Source organism: Ostrea edulis, chromosome 4, assembly GCF_947568905.1.
Source record: "Ostrea edulis chromosome 4, xbOstEdul1.1, whole genome shotgun sequence".
Lineage (NCBI taxonomy): Eukaryota > Metazoa > Mollusca > Bivalvia > Ostreida > Ostreidae > Ostrea > Ostrea edulis.
This window is the reverse complement of record NC_079167.1, coordinates 90,984,977-91,000,515: the sequence shown is the minus strand read 5'-3', so window position 1 is coordinate 91,000,515 and position 15,539 is coordinate 90,984,977. Positions and strand designations below refer to the sequence as shown.

Here is a 15,539-nt window from a genome sequence, read left to right as displayed (position 1 = left end):
AGATCTGGGATTGCTGTCTTCAAATATGAAGATATTTAAGGAGGGTCAGTCGGGTTCGATTGCCGGTGGCCAGTTAGCTCAGGTGGTAGAGCATCTGACTAGAGATTAAATTTGGGGGACCCTGGTTCGAATCCTGGTCTGGTCCGTTGCATTTTCTCCCTTCCTGTTACAATGCTTGTGTGGAGGGAAACATCTTTGCTAGCCAAGTGTTCATCGCTTATACTCTCCGGGAGATGAGAAAAAGCGAATCGGACACTTGGTCAGAAACCCTTAACTTGGAAAGATGACTATGACAGGGAAATTCATTTTGGTTTTATTCAATCATCCAGACGTTTGTGTAACTCCCCACAATAGCTTGGATTCTTTGTTTAAAATTTTAAATTTAAGAGATAGAAGAGATATCTCTTTAAGATAAAGAGATCTTTCTTCAAGTTAAAGAGATATCTTTTTCTTTTTTTTTTTTACTTATAAAGATATCTTTTTTAAGATTTTGAATGAAAGATATCTCTTAAAACAGAAAAGAATGGAAAGCTGTTTTACTATTCATTCGCAAAATAAGATGTCTTCAACTTTGAGAGATGTAATTCTCTAATTCAAAGAGATGTAATTTACTTTAATAAGATATCCCTCAACTTAAAGAGATATCTCTTAACTTTAAGAGATATGTCTTTAAAGTGAGATATATCTCTTTGAATTAGATATATATATATTGTTGTTGTCAGTTCCTTTTTATTTCCGTGCAGAATTACGGGTATTGTCCACACTAGTGGGCCCCCTTCCAGGTATCTGGCTAGCTGCACGCATGGCAAATCTCACCTCAGATCTTCATTTTTTTTTCCCCGGTCTTGAGGGTCGGCAGTAGAGAGCTTCCATTCTCTACGATCTTTCTCCGTCAGCTCTCTCCATGATAGCATTGGCCGAACAATTCTACGTCTCCCAGGAACTTGTATGTTTAGAGCGCACTTGACTGCACTGCTGGATCTGATAACGTGGCCATACCAGCGGAGTCTCCTTTCCCTTAAGATGAGGTCGAGGTCGTCGATGCCAAGCCGCCCCAGCAATTCAGTTGAACCTACAGTGGCCATATCTTCAGGCTTGATGTTACAGACCTGTCTTATCATGGCCTTGTCATTGCGGATTTGGCTTGGTCAGTGCCCAGGTCTCACTGGCATGGAGCATATTTTTTTTTATATCAAATAATCAAATTATTGATATCAGAGAATGGCTGTTGTTATTTGATATCAAGAATTCGAATTTCTGACATCAAAAAATAGACACTTCAAAATATTAAAACGGCGCCTCATACATGGGAAGCTGCCCGAGTCCTGAAGTAGGTCAAGACCCGTACCACAGATCATGATCTTGGTTTTGCTCGCATTCACTCTCAGTCCTTTCCTTTCCATAGCTTCTATCCAAGTCAGGAAGCCCTTTTACTATTTATTCGAAAAATAAGATATATCTTTAGATTAAAGAGAATGATATCTTTTATCTTAAAGATCGAGATATCTCTTTCAAATGAGAATATCTCTTAATTCTAAGAGATATCTCTCTAAAAAGAGTTGACATCCGAATTTGTTCTGGTACGACGGGAACTTCACCTGTCGATTTGGTCACAGCTGAGCCACAACAATATACTGTAATGATCTTTGTACTCAGGCTCTCAAATCATCCTTGGCCACGTGTTAACGATACTCATTGAGGCCTTTATAATTAGAATTAACACGTTGGAAGTTCGTTAGTTACATTGACCGCTGTATCTCCCTCACGGCTTACCTATTGGAACTGTCTGCGACAGAGGAAAGGCGAATTAAAGCACTTATCGTCAAGAATAAGTATGTTTAAATCAAATTGATTTATTTACATCTGTCTAAAACCGATTTTTATAGTTTACTAATATTAGTGGGCTTTTTTTAGATTTTGAAAAGAGAAATTTTGTATGAAGAAAAACCTTTTGGTGTTTCTCGTGTTTTTCTGTTCTAGGCAGGAGTGGTTGTGACACGCCCCCTTTTTTGCTTTCGTCTTATTCTCCCATATTCAAAACCTGTGTTAAATTCAATCTATTATTGGTTTGATTAAGTTTAATTAACTTTTGACTTATATACTGACTGCAGTAAAAAGTTTTCATTGTGTTGACCCAGTCTTTATATATACATATATCTATATCTATATATATATATATATATATATATATAAACAAAATGAAAGGAGTTAAAACAATATATTGTACTAATAAAGTGATGAAATGTAGCTGGCAAATCATTGAGCCAACATATGAATCTATTTCAAAGATGTTGTTTTGAAAGAGTAAATATCTTAAAAGATTATGCATGATATAAAATTTAATCCTATGTGTAGATTAATAAGTGCATTTGAATTTTTTAAAGTTACAGTTTCATTTTTTAATCATTGTTTTCAAAGAGAGAGATTTCCTCAGTGTATAAGAATTAAGGTCTTATTTGAAATATATATGGTGTCTGATGTGGATAATTATGTTTTTATAAACTAAAATGAAATAATAGAACTTTATGGACATGCCATACATATCCTTAAAATAGCAATGCAAGCTGACTGTGATAAGCATTTTTAGTTACAGAGTAATACATTTGCCATTGGTTACATGAAGTCAACAGGTGTGCATGGGGGATTTGAAACACAAGAAACTGGGGGGAAAAAGCATTAGTCAATAATATACATTGTATCAGTAATGCAAGATGTAACAGGTGTGTGTGGATAAAATGTAAAAGCTATACAGTGCGTGGCCATGTAGAGGCATGAGGATTGAGAATTGTTGATTCACGGGAATTGATTTAGGGTATTTTTTCAATTGATCAATGTATTCTGATTATTGTTCTGTATTTGAATCAATTGTGTAGATATGATATCTTCTTCAATTTAAATATATCATTTATCATAGTTTTGCTGAGGGATAGATCACAGGCACTTGTTTCTGTAAATGACTTATGACCTCTGTATACTAATACAGAGGTCGTAAGTTATTTACAGAAACATGTGCCTGTGGGATAGATCCATGATCATGATATGAGAGAAAATGACTTATCAATCATTGCCTTCACAAATTACAGTTTAAAACTAAGTGACGACAGATTTCGTTTGGGAAATGTGAAAATGCCCAATATCAAATTTAGAGATGTGTACATTATTTTTAAACATTTTGTTACAGGCTATGAGACTGTTGTTTATCTGGGCTTTCATGTGTACAGTGCACACAGTGCTGTGTACTCAGGAAGATGTGGCACATGGAGGACATGGCAAAGATCAGCACAACCCCATCCACAAAGAGCACTACCACGATGGAGAACACGACTCCCACTACGATCACGAGGCTATCCTAGGTACATAAAGTCCGTGATCAAAATTAATTATGGAAAATTAGACAAAAACATTACAGCAATATGATATCAATCACTCATTAAATCAATTATTTTTTTAACCCTTTACACAGTCAATCACAGTAATAGCTAAGGGGATTTGATAGACAGCTAATTTTGTTTTGTTGAAAGAATTATTCAATGTACATTGTGGGCCCAAACTCTGTGATACCATAAATATAGATATACACATGTATATATTTATGGTATTACAGATCGAGTTCGGACCCAAAATGGGCATACTCCCTGTAATGTTGATAGGAAGTTTCTATCTTGTACTGTTTATAAAGTTATAACCAAGGTTAATGGTCCTAAAAGACAGGCCAAAATTGACATGCATGCCCACTGATCTTAGGAATAAAAAAGTATCTGTAACTTAATTAACCCTGACTACATGTTCCCTAGTTCGTTTATCTGCTTCTCAATTAATATCAGATATTGTATATTTCTATACTTTTCTGAAGGTGACAGGCAGCTTGAGAAGGAATTTGATGAGATGGAGCCAGAGGAAGCCAAGCGTAGATTGAAGGTGCTGGCCGTAGAAATGGACTCGGATAAGGACGGATTTGTATCCAGACAGGAGCTCATTGACTGGATCATGAACTCATTTCGGTATCAAATCTATATATTTTTACTCTTTATATAGAATCTAAGGAACAAATTGTGTATTGATAAAATATCTAGACTCTTGTGATGGAAAATCAGAATTTTTTATTATAATGTAATCATTTATTAGAAATGATTGAAAGACCATGATCAACGACATTAATATAGATATTAGCTTACATCATTACGAAATACTAGTATTATATGTGATTATTATGTTGTAATTATCTCACAGCCAGTTTTAACATCGATCATTATGTATCAGGATTTATCTGTAAGGGTTAATGAGGTAAATAATATACTCTGTATAACTGGCCCCACTGCTGAAGTTCGAAACCCAGTTGAGTTACAAAGTGATGATGGAGAAATTCGCGGAGGTGGGCAAAGGCCCCCCTGCTGAAGAGTCAAGGAAATTTTCATTTGTAATTCAGGAAATGTTAAAAATACGGAAACCAATTTTGTAATGTGAGACCATTCTATGTGTGAATTATAGTCTGTTTAATTGATACTTGATAAATTGCATTTAAAAATATGGCTTCACTTCTTATCCTATCATATTTTTTTTTTTGCCACAGGCTACAAGGCTAGTGTTACTGTCAAATCCTACAAGTCTTTAATTCATTATTACAACATATGGCACTTTATCTAGCATTGTTTTCTGTTTTAGATAATGAAAACTGGGGTTTATGTAGTCAATTTATAATGTTACGCATAATCAAACATAATCAATTATAAGAAATAATCAAACATAATCGATTATTAGAAATAATCTTTAATTGAAAGATATATGTACATGTATCACTAATATACATGTATATAATTTAACTAGTTCTAGAATATTATTAATCAAGATGTACTGTTTAAATCTTAATAACAGTTTAGGGCAAGTCAGCTAGTGAATATACAACATGTTACATTAAACTGATTGATTGAAACTAAAATGAAATTCTTTAAATTACTTTAAATAATTTTGATTAATTAGTAATATATATACATGTACTAAAATTTTACTCAGTTTTAAGGCCTTAATTTGCTATTTTTCTCCAGCTTCAGGAGCTAGGGCAAAGCCCAGCCTCTGAACCCCCCATCAGGGTTTCATCTGCTCTTTCTTGTCATCAAATGTTAAATTGGCATCTCTGCCGCCATTATATAATGCTGTCAACTTGTCAGATCCTGACAAGTCAACATAGAAATCTGACAAGTCGACATCAAAATCTGCAAGTTGATATACATGTATATGGGAACATATGAATTAGAATTACCTCCCAATATTTTAAGATCTTCAACATTTTGAATTGAGATATTCCCTACTCTAGGTATCTATGACTCAATTAGATATATTTCTAATTATTTGGAAATTGATATCTTCATATAATTTGAGAGAGTTACAGATGGTAGTTGATTAGCGCACTAAATTAAGTTACTGTTTCTATTTATAGAGATTAAATGCTACTGTTTCTATCTATAGAGATTAAGTTCCCACTGTTTCTATTTATGTAGTAAGTTGGATATGGAGGACTCCATGGAACAATTTGAAGAATGTGACGAGAACAATGACAATAAAGTCACATGGCGGGAGTATCTTAGTCGTCACCATGGCTTCAACATCAATGACTATAAGGAGTACTCCAATGAACAGGAAGCAGTTGATGAGTTCACAAAGGTCAGTAATTAAGGAAACAGAGATAACAGTATGTCAGTTTGATTACAAATATACTGTATAGCAGGTTTTTCCTGCATGTCTAAAAGGCTATTTGCTGGCTCAAAAGTAATATGTACATGTAATTTTAGCGGAATAAATTTTGGCAGCAAATGAAGAGTTACCTCTCTTGCAAATACTGATTGAATCGCAAATTTGGCTAGTGAAATTTTTGTTGAAATCTGTCTAACTGCTAAAATAACCCAGACACCCTGCGTTAAAAAAACTGCTATACAATATGTCATTTTAAGTCATTCTCAATAGGTGTTCTCTTTCATATTCTGTCGCATAAATCTGAATTGAAATTCTCTACGTTTTCCAACAATGTTTTTGAAGGACACAAAAATACTTGCAATAACATTTAATTTTATATTAAATTCCATCTTATCTCATACATGTACCTTTTGATCAATATTGACAAATTTAGCATCTGTCTCATTGCACTGCAGACAACATTTGATGAATTGTTGTATTTTCATTGGAAGTTTACAATATCATTACTAATTACACGATAGATATACTGAATATACAAAACACTGGGTGCATGGATGTACATCCAAATAATCAGGGGGAAACGGTTGAATGAACAATTACATCAGATGGTGTCAGTGGAGAGATTTAGATAATAAGAAAGGTTCAACAAATTCATGTAACAAATGAATTGTGTTTTATTCAATTCTAACTGGCAGAAAACTAAGGTAAATGATATATTTTACTCTTCTTTTTTTTTTTTACATCAGGGTGAAGGAAAATTTTTCAATTTCATTTTATAGAAATTCACTTTTTTTAATTACACTTAGAGATTTATTAAATATGTTAAGGTGGTGGTTTTTATACATATACAATTGTACACGTACTCGTGTTATGACAGGGACGGGTGAGGCATTGCAAAAGTGATATTAGTTTTGAATGCCTTTTTTTCACTATCCCTATCAATCTCAATGCATCAGGTTAACTCTTTACACCTATTATGATTCATTTCTAAAAATCAGTTTCCTTATACAACATAACATATTCCAGTAATAGTATTTTTTTCATTACAGTCACACAATTACAATAATGTTTGAATTACAATATGAATTTCCTGAAAATTGCTCAAGTTTTGGTTTGTAGTTTCAGATTGACTGCTGTGGTGGTTTTTGAATCTCTTGTATACAATCATGTATTTCTCATGGTGCAGGTTCTTGAAGAGGACAAGAAGAAATTTGATGCGGCTGATGTGGATAAAGATGGTGCCCTGACTAAGAAGGAACATGTGGCGTTTCTGTACCCCGCCGACTTTCCTCACATGCATGATGTGGAAATGGAGAGAGTTCTTATGGATCATGACAAAAATGGGGATGGGACAATTACTAAGGAGGAATTTCTTGCAGATAGTGGGTTTTACAGGAAAATAGCCATTTGTTTATTTAAATCAATTGCATGATTCAAACTAATTAAAATCAGATCATCTCTTACCATTACTCCAGTGTAATGGTTAGAGAAGATCCGATTTTAATTTGATTGTTGAATGATGTATATGGAATAAATTGAATACTGCAATTTTTAGATGGAGGCTTCCAGGTCTCCAGTCTATGATAGGTTGACTTGGAGCTCATTCATTTGTATGCATTGGACACCACTCAGCAGCAGATGAAAATTTGTAATCAAAATGGACGCCACCTAGCGGCAGATAAAAAATTGTAATCAAAATGATCAGGAAAGGAACACCTAAAACCCTCCATCTCAAAATATTGAGAAATTTTGTATCTACCAGTGCTGTGTGAAGTTAATTCTATTTAATGAATAAAACGAACAGTGTAATTTTCATTTCATGTGATCTTCATTTTAAATCATAAAATGTAACAGTAAAAAATTCAGCCTTATTTGATGAAGGAATACTTGTATTTTCATGCTTTTACTCGTACATGAAGATGTTTAACTGTGTGTATATACTTACAGCTGATAAAAATGACAAGGAGCTGGTGTTGGTGGAGGAGGAAAGATTTGGCGATTTTGACAGGAACAAGGACGGTGTCCTCGACAAGAAAGAAATCAAGGACTGGGTGTTGCCCGACAACAATGAGGCAGCTGTGGAAGAGGCTGAACATTTAATACAGCGGTCTGACATGGCAGGTGAAAACGGCAAAGATGGCAAACTGTCCATCGAAGAGATTGTCAGCAATCATGAGGACTTTGTGGGAAGTCAAGCAACCAATTACGGTGAATTTCTTCCCAAAGATGAACTATAATGAACAATACTGAATATATTTATCTCTTTTAATTTTATAAATATTGCTACAAAGTTTTTCATTTACATGCTTTATCAGTATTTTTGTAAGTAATATTTTACATAAACATGCAAAGTAAAAGATACATTTGTACATTATAGTTGTAGTTTTGTTCTGTCATTGTATGTACATAACATGCAGTAGATAAAAGCTCATCCACTGAAGCAAGTACTGGCTGGTGGAATGTCTAGGAAGAAATAAGCAACATATACCCTTAGTAATTGTATTTGAATTCAAGATTAGGTGACTTTTTCGAAAATTTTCAGTTACATTACTGACATCAGTGCATATACATTGCCTGATCTAGCCATTTTGATTTGACAGGAATATTTAAAGCTGAATGATTAGATTATATTTTATCATCATTATAATTAACATTCCATTCTGTGTGCATGTATAAATTCACAAAGACCAGTGACTGATTATGCAAGGTGTGAGTTTGTGTTTAAAACAAGTACATGTACATGTATATATTTCATGGTGATAAGGAATTACCTTACCTAGTATACATTGTAAAGGATGTCCTGTTTTTATCTTCAGTCTTGACCAATAAGTTTTTGATAAGCATTCTTGAATTTCTTCACAATTTGTAGAAGGTTGTAGTGAAATAGTAGTGTAGCCAACCTTTAGAACACATAAGAAATAGTACAATGTTTTTACATCTAATATAACATTGCATGTTTCACTCCCCTCTTTTCACATAAATTGAGATGATACTGATAACTTTAAGATTTATTTACAGTAATTTATGTACATTGAAGTTTTGGTTGTACAGTTGTTGTGAAGTGAGTGAACTCTAATCATATGTAAACACGTCTATAAATTCACTGTCAATTCATACTGATAAAATGTTATTTCAAAAATAAAAAACTAACTTTAAATATCACCAATTTTATCTTTTATAAGTCACAGTTGTCTTTTTAATGACTCAGTATGGATAATAGATGTCGAGCAATCCGAGTCTGGTTTATAAGAAGAACTGTTGTGTTGCTATTATTAAGTTCGTGTAGAATGACAATAGAGCATTTAGTCCAAAACAGCCAGTGAAAAGTCAAATATTGTGTTGGGTTGCTGGCAGTGTCCTATCTCAGACTGGAGATTGAACTCGCTTAAGTATCTCAACATCTGGGCATCTTTTGGTGACCACCACGTCTTCATCTTTTATAATTTAGGCCTTGCATGACTTTAAGACCTGCTGTTGAAGGAAAAATTCAAAATGCTCTCAGACAACATATTCTATTGTAATTGCAACATTCAACAAAATATACAGTGTCTATTATTCTGCCTATTATTCTGTTGAAGATGTTGTGATGATAAAGCACAATTTTGTTTACAGATATATGTAGTACATTTAAAACTTGGATGCCTTGCAGAATTTTATGACTTCTATAAAATGATTAGTATACAATGTTGGTATACTCGGTGTCATACACATGTATTGTGTGTGTGTATGCCTGTGAATGGCAGTAAAATATACTTTTCCATTGTGAAATTCTATTTCAAATGGTACTACATGTATATATGCTTGGTTTCGCTAAAAAGAACAAGATACAATTGTGTACATAAAAAGGCCCAAAAAAATTCACTGATTTAAAGGTGTCTTGAATCAAGCTTGATATGTGTTTTGAATAAGTTCAATACATGCCAAGTATACTATCTCAACTTAAATCAAAGTTATTTCTAATTTCATAGCCATATTACATCACGAATAAGAGTTTTTCCCGCCATTTTTTTAAAAAGAGTTTGATAACTGTTAAATTTAATCCAGATTATTGCTTAGGAAAAGTGCCCATCCGTCGAACAAAATGCGATTAATATATATTGTGTATTAAGAGAAGACGAAAAATGTATTTGAATATGAATTTGCTCGACACATGGGCTGTATGTTTTCTGAAAGGAAAACACCCTGAATTTATTAAATTTTTCATTGAATTTGGCATTTTTGGCAATTTTAAGCCAACTTCACGCTCCTGTCACACTACACAAATCAATTTCGGATCAAATTAAACCTAGTTTTGATTTGCTTATATATTCCTTATTTGAATGCCAGATTTTGGGACCCCTACTGAAATCATCTATTTTCTGGGCCAGATGACAGTAGAAACTGTACCTACTTCTTTGCCCTACACTAACAAATACATTTTGATCAAACAAATTTAGAAAATGTAAATGTTTTGAAGTACTAAGCTTACATTGGCTACTGTTCTGATATGTAAATGTTTAGAAGTACTAAGCTTACATTGGCTACTGTTATGATATGTAAATGTTTTGAAGTACTATAAGCTTACATTGGCTACTGTTCTGATATGATAACTGTTTAATGAATTCTGTTTTTCTTCTCTGGCCTGTAGTTGGGCTGCTGTGGACAACTTCTGCATCATGGATATATATCCTAGCCAAATCTGTTAACAGAACAAAAATACAAGTTATTGGGTGCAAACAAATCTGTTAACAGAACAAAAATACAAGTTTTTGGGCGCAAACAAATCTATTAACAGAACAAAAATACAAGTTATTGGGCGCAAACAAATCTGTTAACAGAACAAAAATACAAGTTATTGGACCCAAAAAAATCATGACTGAGAACTATTGGATAGAGTAACCGGTCACTTCTAGCCTCTTTGACATGTATGTATCTACATAGACACACCCATATATGCCAACTATAGCATACATACATGCAGGGTAAACAACGCAGTTATTATATCAGCAGGGGACTTCAATCTGCCTGGAATAAATTGGGAAACAAAAAGTATTTAAAGTGGAACTCGGTATGTGAGGATACACAATAAATTCATAGAGACTCTTGAAGATCTTGGACTATCTCAGATGGTCGTCACTTCAACAAGAGGTATACAAACGCACTCCACTTAGTGGCAAACCATCCATCCACTGTCAACGGGGTAGAGACCATGCCTGGTATTTCAGATCATAATGTAGTATTTGTAGAATTAGATGTAATACCAGCTAGAATACAACGACCTCGTAAAATATCGTTATAAGTAAAAGACAAACTGGAACGAGACCAGGAAAGATATGAAAGAAGTGTTATCTGTCATTGAATCCATGAGGGACAGTGCACTTCCAACCAACAACCATCATTTTCAACAGGCACTGGAAGGAAGTATCAGGCAGCATATACCATCAAAGCTAGTCAGGAATAAGGATAGTAAACCATGGATTACACGAGATGTCCATAGATTGATAAGAAAAAGGAAAACATATTATAAGAGAAAGAAAAAGTCAGGAAATATAAAGGATGTTACTACCTACAAGGAACTAAAATGAAAAACACAGCAGGAGATACGACACTCATATTGGAAGTATATACACAACATGAAAACACCAGAACCAGATGAAGTATATACACAACATGAGAACACCAGAACCAGATGAAGTATATACACAACATGAGAACACCAGAACCAGATGAAGTATATACACAACATGATAACACCAGAACCAGATGAAGTATATACACAACATGAAAACACCAGAACCAGATGAAGTATATACACAACATGAGAACACCAGAACCAGATGAAGTATATACACAACATGATAACACCAGAACCAGACGATGTATATACACAACATGAGAACACCAGAACCAGATGATGTATATACACAACATGAGAACACCAGAACCAGATGAAGTATATACACAACATGATAACACCAGAACCAGATGAAGTATATATACAACAAGATAACACCAGAACCAGATGAAGTATATATATACAACATGATAACACCAGAACCAGATGAAGTATATATACACAACATGAGAACACCAGAACCAGATGAAGTATATATATACAACATGAGAACACCAGAACCAGATGATGTATATACACAACATGATAACACCAGAACCAGATGATGTATATACACAACATGATAACACCAGAACCAGATGATGTATATACACAACATGATAACACCAGAACCAGATGAAGTATATACACAACATGAGAACACCAGAACCAGATGAAGTATATATACACAACATGAGAACACCAGAACCAGATGAAGTATATATATACAACATGATAACACCAGAACCAGATGATGTATATACACAACATGAGAACACCAGAACCAGATGAAGTATATACACAACATGATAACACCAGAACCAGATGATGTATATACACAACATGATAACACCAGAACCAGATGATGCGAACTAAAACAAAAATAAACAATTCTGGACTTTCATCAAATATAGGAAGTCAGACGGTAATAGTATACCACCTTTAAAAAAGGACGGCCTTCTTCACCAGGAATCAGTAGAGAAGGCAAATATTCTCAACGAGCAGTTTCAGGAAGCCTTCTCGGAAAGAGTGGACATCACAGTTGAGGAGTTTTCTAAGCGATGCAACATGAAGGGTGGATATCCCAAGATCAAAGACCTAAACATAACAGTTAACGGCTAGCAGATGTTGTGGCACCAATCCTTACCGTGATTTTCAATTGCTCTTACCAAATAAGTGAGGCACCCATCTTATGGAAAACAGTCAACATCTGCCCTATATATAAGAGAGGGAAATATGAGGCAGTAAATTACAGGCCAGTGTCATTGACGTGCATCTGTAGCAAGATCATGGAGCACATCGTGACTAGTCACATTGTGAACCATGCTGATGACAATAACATCATGTACTCACTCCAGCATGGATTCCGTAGAGGCCTCTCATGTGAAACTCAACTCATAGAGTTTATTGACAACATCTCAATCAACATCCACAAGGGAAAACAGACTGACTTCCTTATTATGGACTTCTCCAAAGCATGTGGTAAAGTGAGCCACAGTCTTCTAAACAATAAGCTTAACCATTATGGAATAAAAGGGAAGACAAACCAGTGGAACCAAAGCTTCCTTACAAACCGCAAGCGAAGTCTAGTTGTGGAGGGGGAATCATCTGAAGAGGTCTCAGTGGACTCTGGTGTGCCACAAGGTTCAGTCCTAGGACCAAGTCTCTTCCTATTTTACATAAACAACATGCCAGAAGGCCCTTCATCGACCGTACGACTCTTTGTTGATGATACCTTGGCATACATGACTATCACTTCAAATGCAGATAAGCTCCAGGACGACCTGAACCAACTAGCAATCTGGGAAATAAATGGCTCATGCGGTTTCATCCAGAAAAATGTAATGTGCTTGCCATCACCAAAAATCATCAAGAAGAACTACATTTTACACGGCCACCAGTTGGAGCATATTCCATCAGTGTTACAATCTCGTCAGACTTGGAAATAGACCCAGCACATAAATAACATCTGTGCTAAAGCAAACAGCACCATTGGCTTTCTCAAAAGAAACATCGATATCAGCAACTCTAACATCAAAGAGAGAGTCTATAAATCATTAGTACGACCAACAGTGGAGTATGCCAGTGCGGCCTGGAATCCTCACCAAAAGTCAAACATTCAAAAGATTGAAATGATTCAGCGTAGAGCAGCCCGGTACATCTGATACCACAACACCTCATCTGTAACCGAGATGCTTTATCACCTTTGACTTGTATCATCAATCGTAGACAAATAATATGATTGCTGCTAAAAACATGGCACAGAAAATGTCACCAGATAAACAATATTTCTTCCGTTAAACTTTTACTGAAAGGCCGCTCCAGCAGCATTGTCTCAATAAGGAATGCGGGTGGTTTCATCCCGATTACCTATTCGCACCGAGTGGATTCACACCTTTACCTGTTCGCTCTAAGTGGATTCGTCCCGAGTGGTTTCGCTCCGATTGAGTACGGCAAAAGTGGTCGGGACGATTTACAATTTAATTGACATTAATGAATGTTATATACATGTATTAATTTACCGACGTCCAAGGTATATGTTCATTTTTATCATTATAACAACAATTTTTGCCATTGTAAGTTGCATTCATTTTGGAAATTCAGTAAGTAAAATTTATCATGTGAAACAGAATTAGCATTATGTAAATAAAATTAGTGTGTCTATTGTGTGATTTTATCCAATCTTAGATAGTTATATAAATCACAAAATGAAGAATTTAACTATTCTTAGTTATCACATAAGCTCAATTATATGACTATTTACGAGGAAAATTTCGCATAGAAAAAAAAAATTAAATAACAATTTATATATATATAATTGAAACTGTAAGAGTTTAATATCATTATGATATTATGAAATACATGTATTCACAAGAAATGTAGAAATAATTTAAGATATGTATCATAAAAGTCATCACTTCACTTTCTAATATTTTAATGTGAATTTTAGTTGAATTTGTTCATTTAAATTCATATGAATTTTATAGCTTTATATCAAACAATAGTGAACGATTTGTGATAGCTGCAGTGAAAACTACAAACTAGGGTCATCCAACAACACTGATAACATTGTAAAGAACGCATACAAAAACTTAGATTACTTTAATCTAGAAAAAAAATCTATATTTTACAAGTTCCATGATTTGACATGCACCTATTAGTACTTAGCTATTGTAACTAAATTCTGCACAGGTAAATAGGGGCGAAACCACTCAACTATAACCCAATCTTCAACCTAATGTTACCTGCACTGAAATAGGGACGAGACCACTTAGGGCGAATAGGTAATCGAGACAAAACCACCCGTTACCCTCTATAAGTATCTAAAAGCATTTGCGAGAATGGGAGTCACGCATTTATTTGATACTTGCATATTTACGGGGGGAAATCCTATGTAGTTCTTTTTATTAATAAAACTCTTCATTGTCATTGGGATTTTTAAATTTATCTTTGATGTATTGAAATTTAATGTCAGACACTCAGTCACCTGATTACGATCCTATTCTGCATTAGTGGTAAAACACCAATGATAATCAGTAAATCACAAAATACACTTTTGACGTTTTCTGAAAAGCAAAATACTCATTGATTTGAAAATCAGGGGGTAAATACTCCTTGTGGTAAAAAATTATCTTGAGCACAGGTGCTTGGGTCATAATATGAATACACATCTAACCTTATACATATGTAAATAATATTTTTTACATATGATATGATTTATTTTTCCAAATTAGGGCATATAGCATTGTTAACATTTCAATGTGCAATGTTTAAAAAAATGATAATAAAAATAAAAGAACAAAAAAGAGCAAAATATGCACAATTAGTATGAGCAATGTTCATACATGAAACAGTTTGAACATGATAATACTTAATGTATTACCACCGTGTATCCTAATGCAAAATATGTATAAGCCTTATAATAAGGTTCAGCACCTGCGATCTGGAGCTCTGCTGTAAAGAAAGATAAAATAATCTATTATCTAGGCTTATGCCTACCGACGCCCCCGACCCCTCTATTCTTACCAAAACATCAACTTTGGTGGGTTTAATGTGTGATCGCTTCGTTTTCTTCTTCAAAGAAACTTTTAACTTTTGTTTGGGGCACTTTGGTAACATTTTGAAACACCCGCACTTGCGAAATTAAATCGCTCATAAATATTTCGATCACTAATCTAAATTTATGAATACATATCTACAACATTCAAATATGTATAGAATTTGTAAAAAGAATAAAAATTAGTATTACACATTACTT

At 34.2% G+C, this 15,539-nt stretch overlaps 1 protein-coding gene and 1 long non-coding RNA gene across 2 annotated transcripts; one reads left to right on the top strand and one right to left on the bottom strand.

Annotated features, from left to right (window-relative positions):
- The first annotated feature begins 1,567 nt into the window (after window positions 1–1,567).
- On the top strand, window positions 1,568–8,850 carry LOC125668489 (reticulocalbin-2-like). Its single transcript, XM_048902702.2, has 6 exons — window positions 1,568–1,832; window positions 3,182–3,353; window positions 3,854–4,001; window positions 5,496–5,658; window positions 6,875–7,070; window positions 7,636–8,850. Exons 2-6 carry the CDS (start codon window positions 3,185–3,187, stop codon window positions 7,923–7,925), a joined length of 966 nt encoding a protein of 321 aa, XP_048758659.1. The 5' UTR covers window positions 1,568–1,832; window positions 3,182–3,184; the 3' UTR covers window positions 7,926–8,850.
- LOC125668491 (uncharacterized) lies at window positions 8,395–15,442 on the bottom strand. Its single transcript, XR_007367637.2, has 3 exons — window positions 15,308–15,442; window positions 10,253–10,366; window positions 8,395–9,159 (listed from the first exon to the last, which is right to left on the bottom strand). It is a non-coding gene; the product is annotated as an uncharacterized LOC125668491 (long non-coding RNA).
- Window positions 15,443–15,539: the final 97 nt, after the last annotated feature.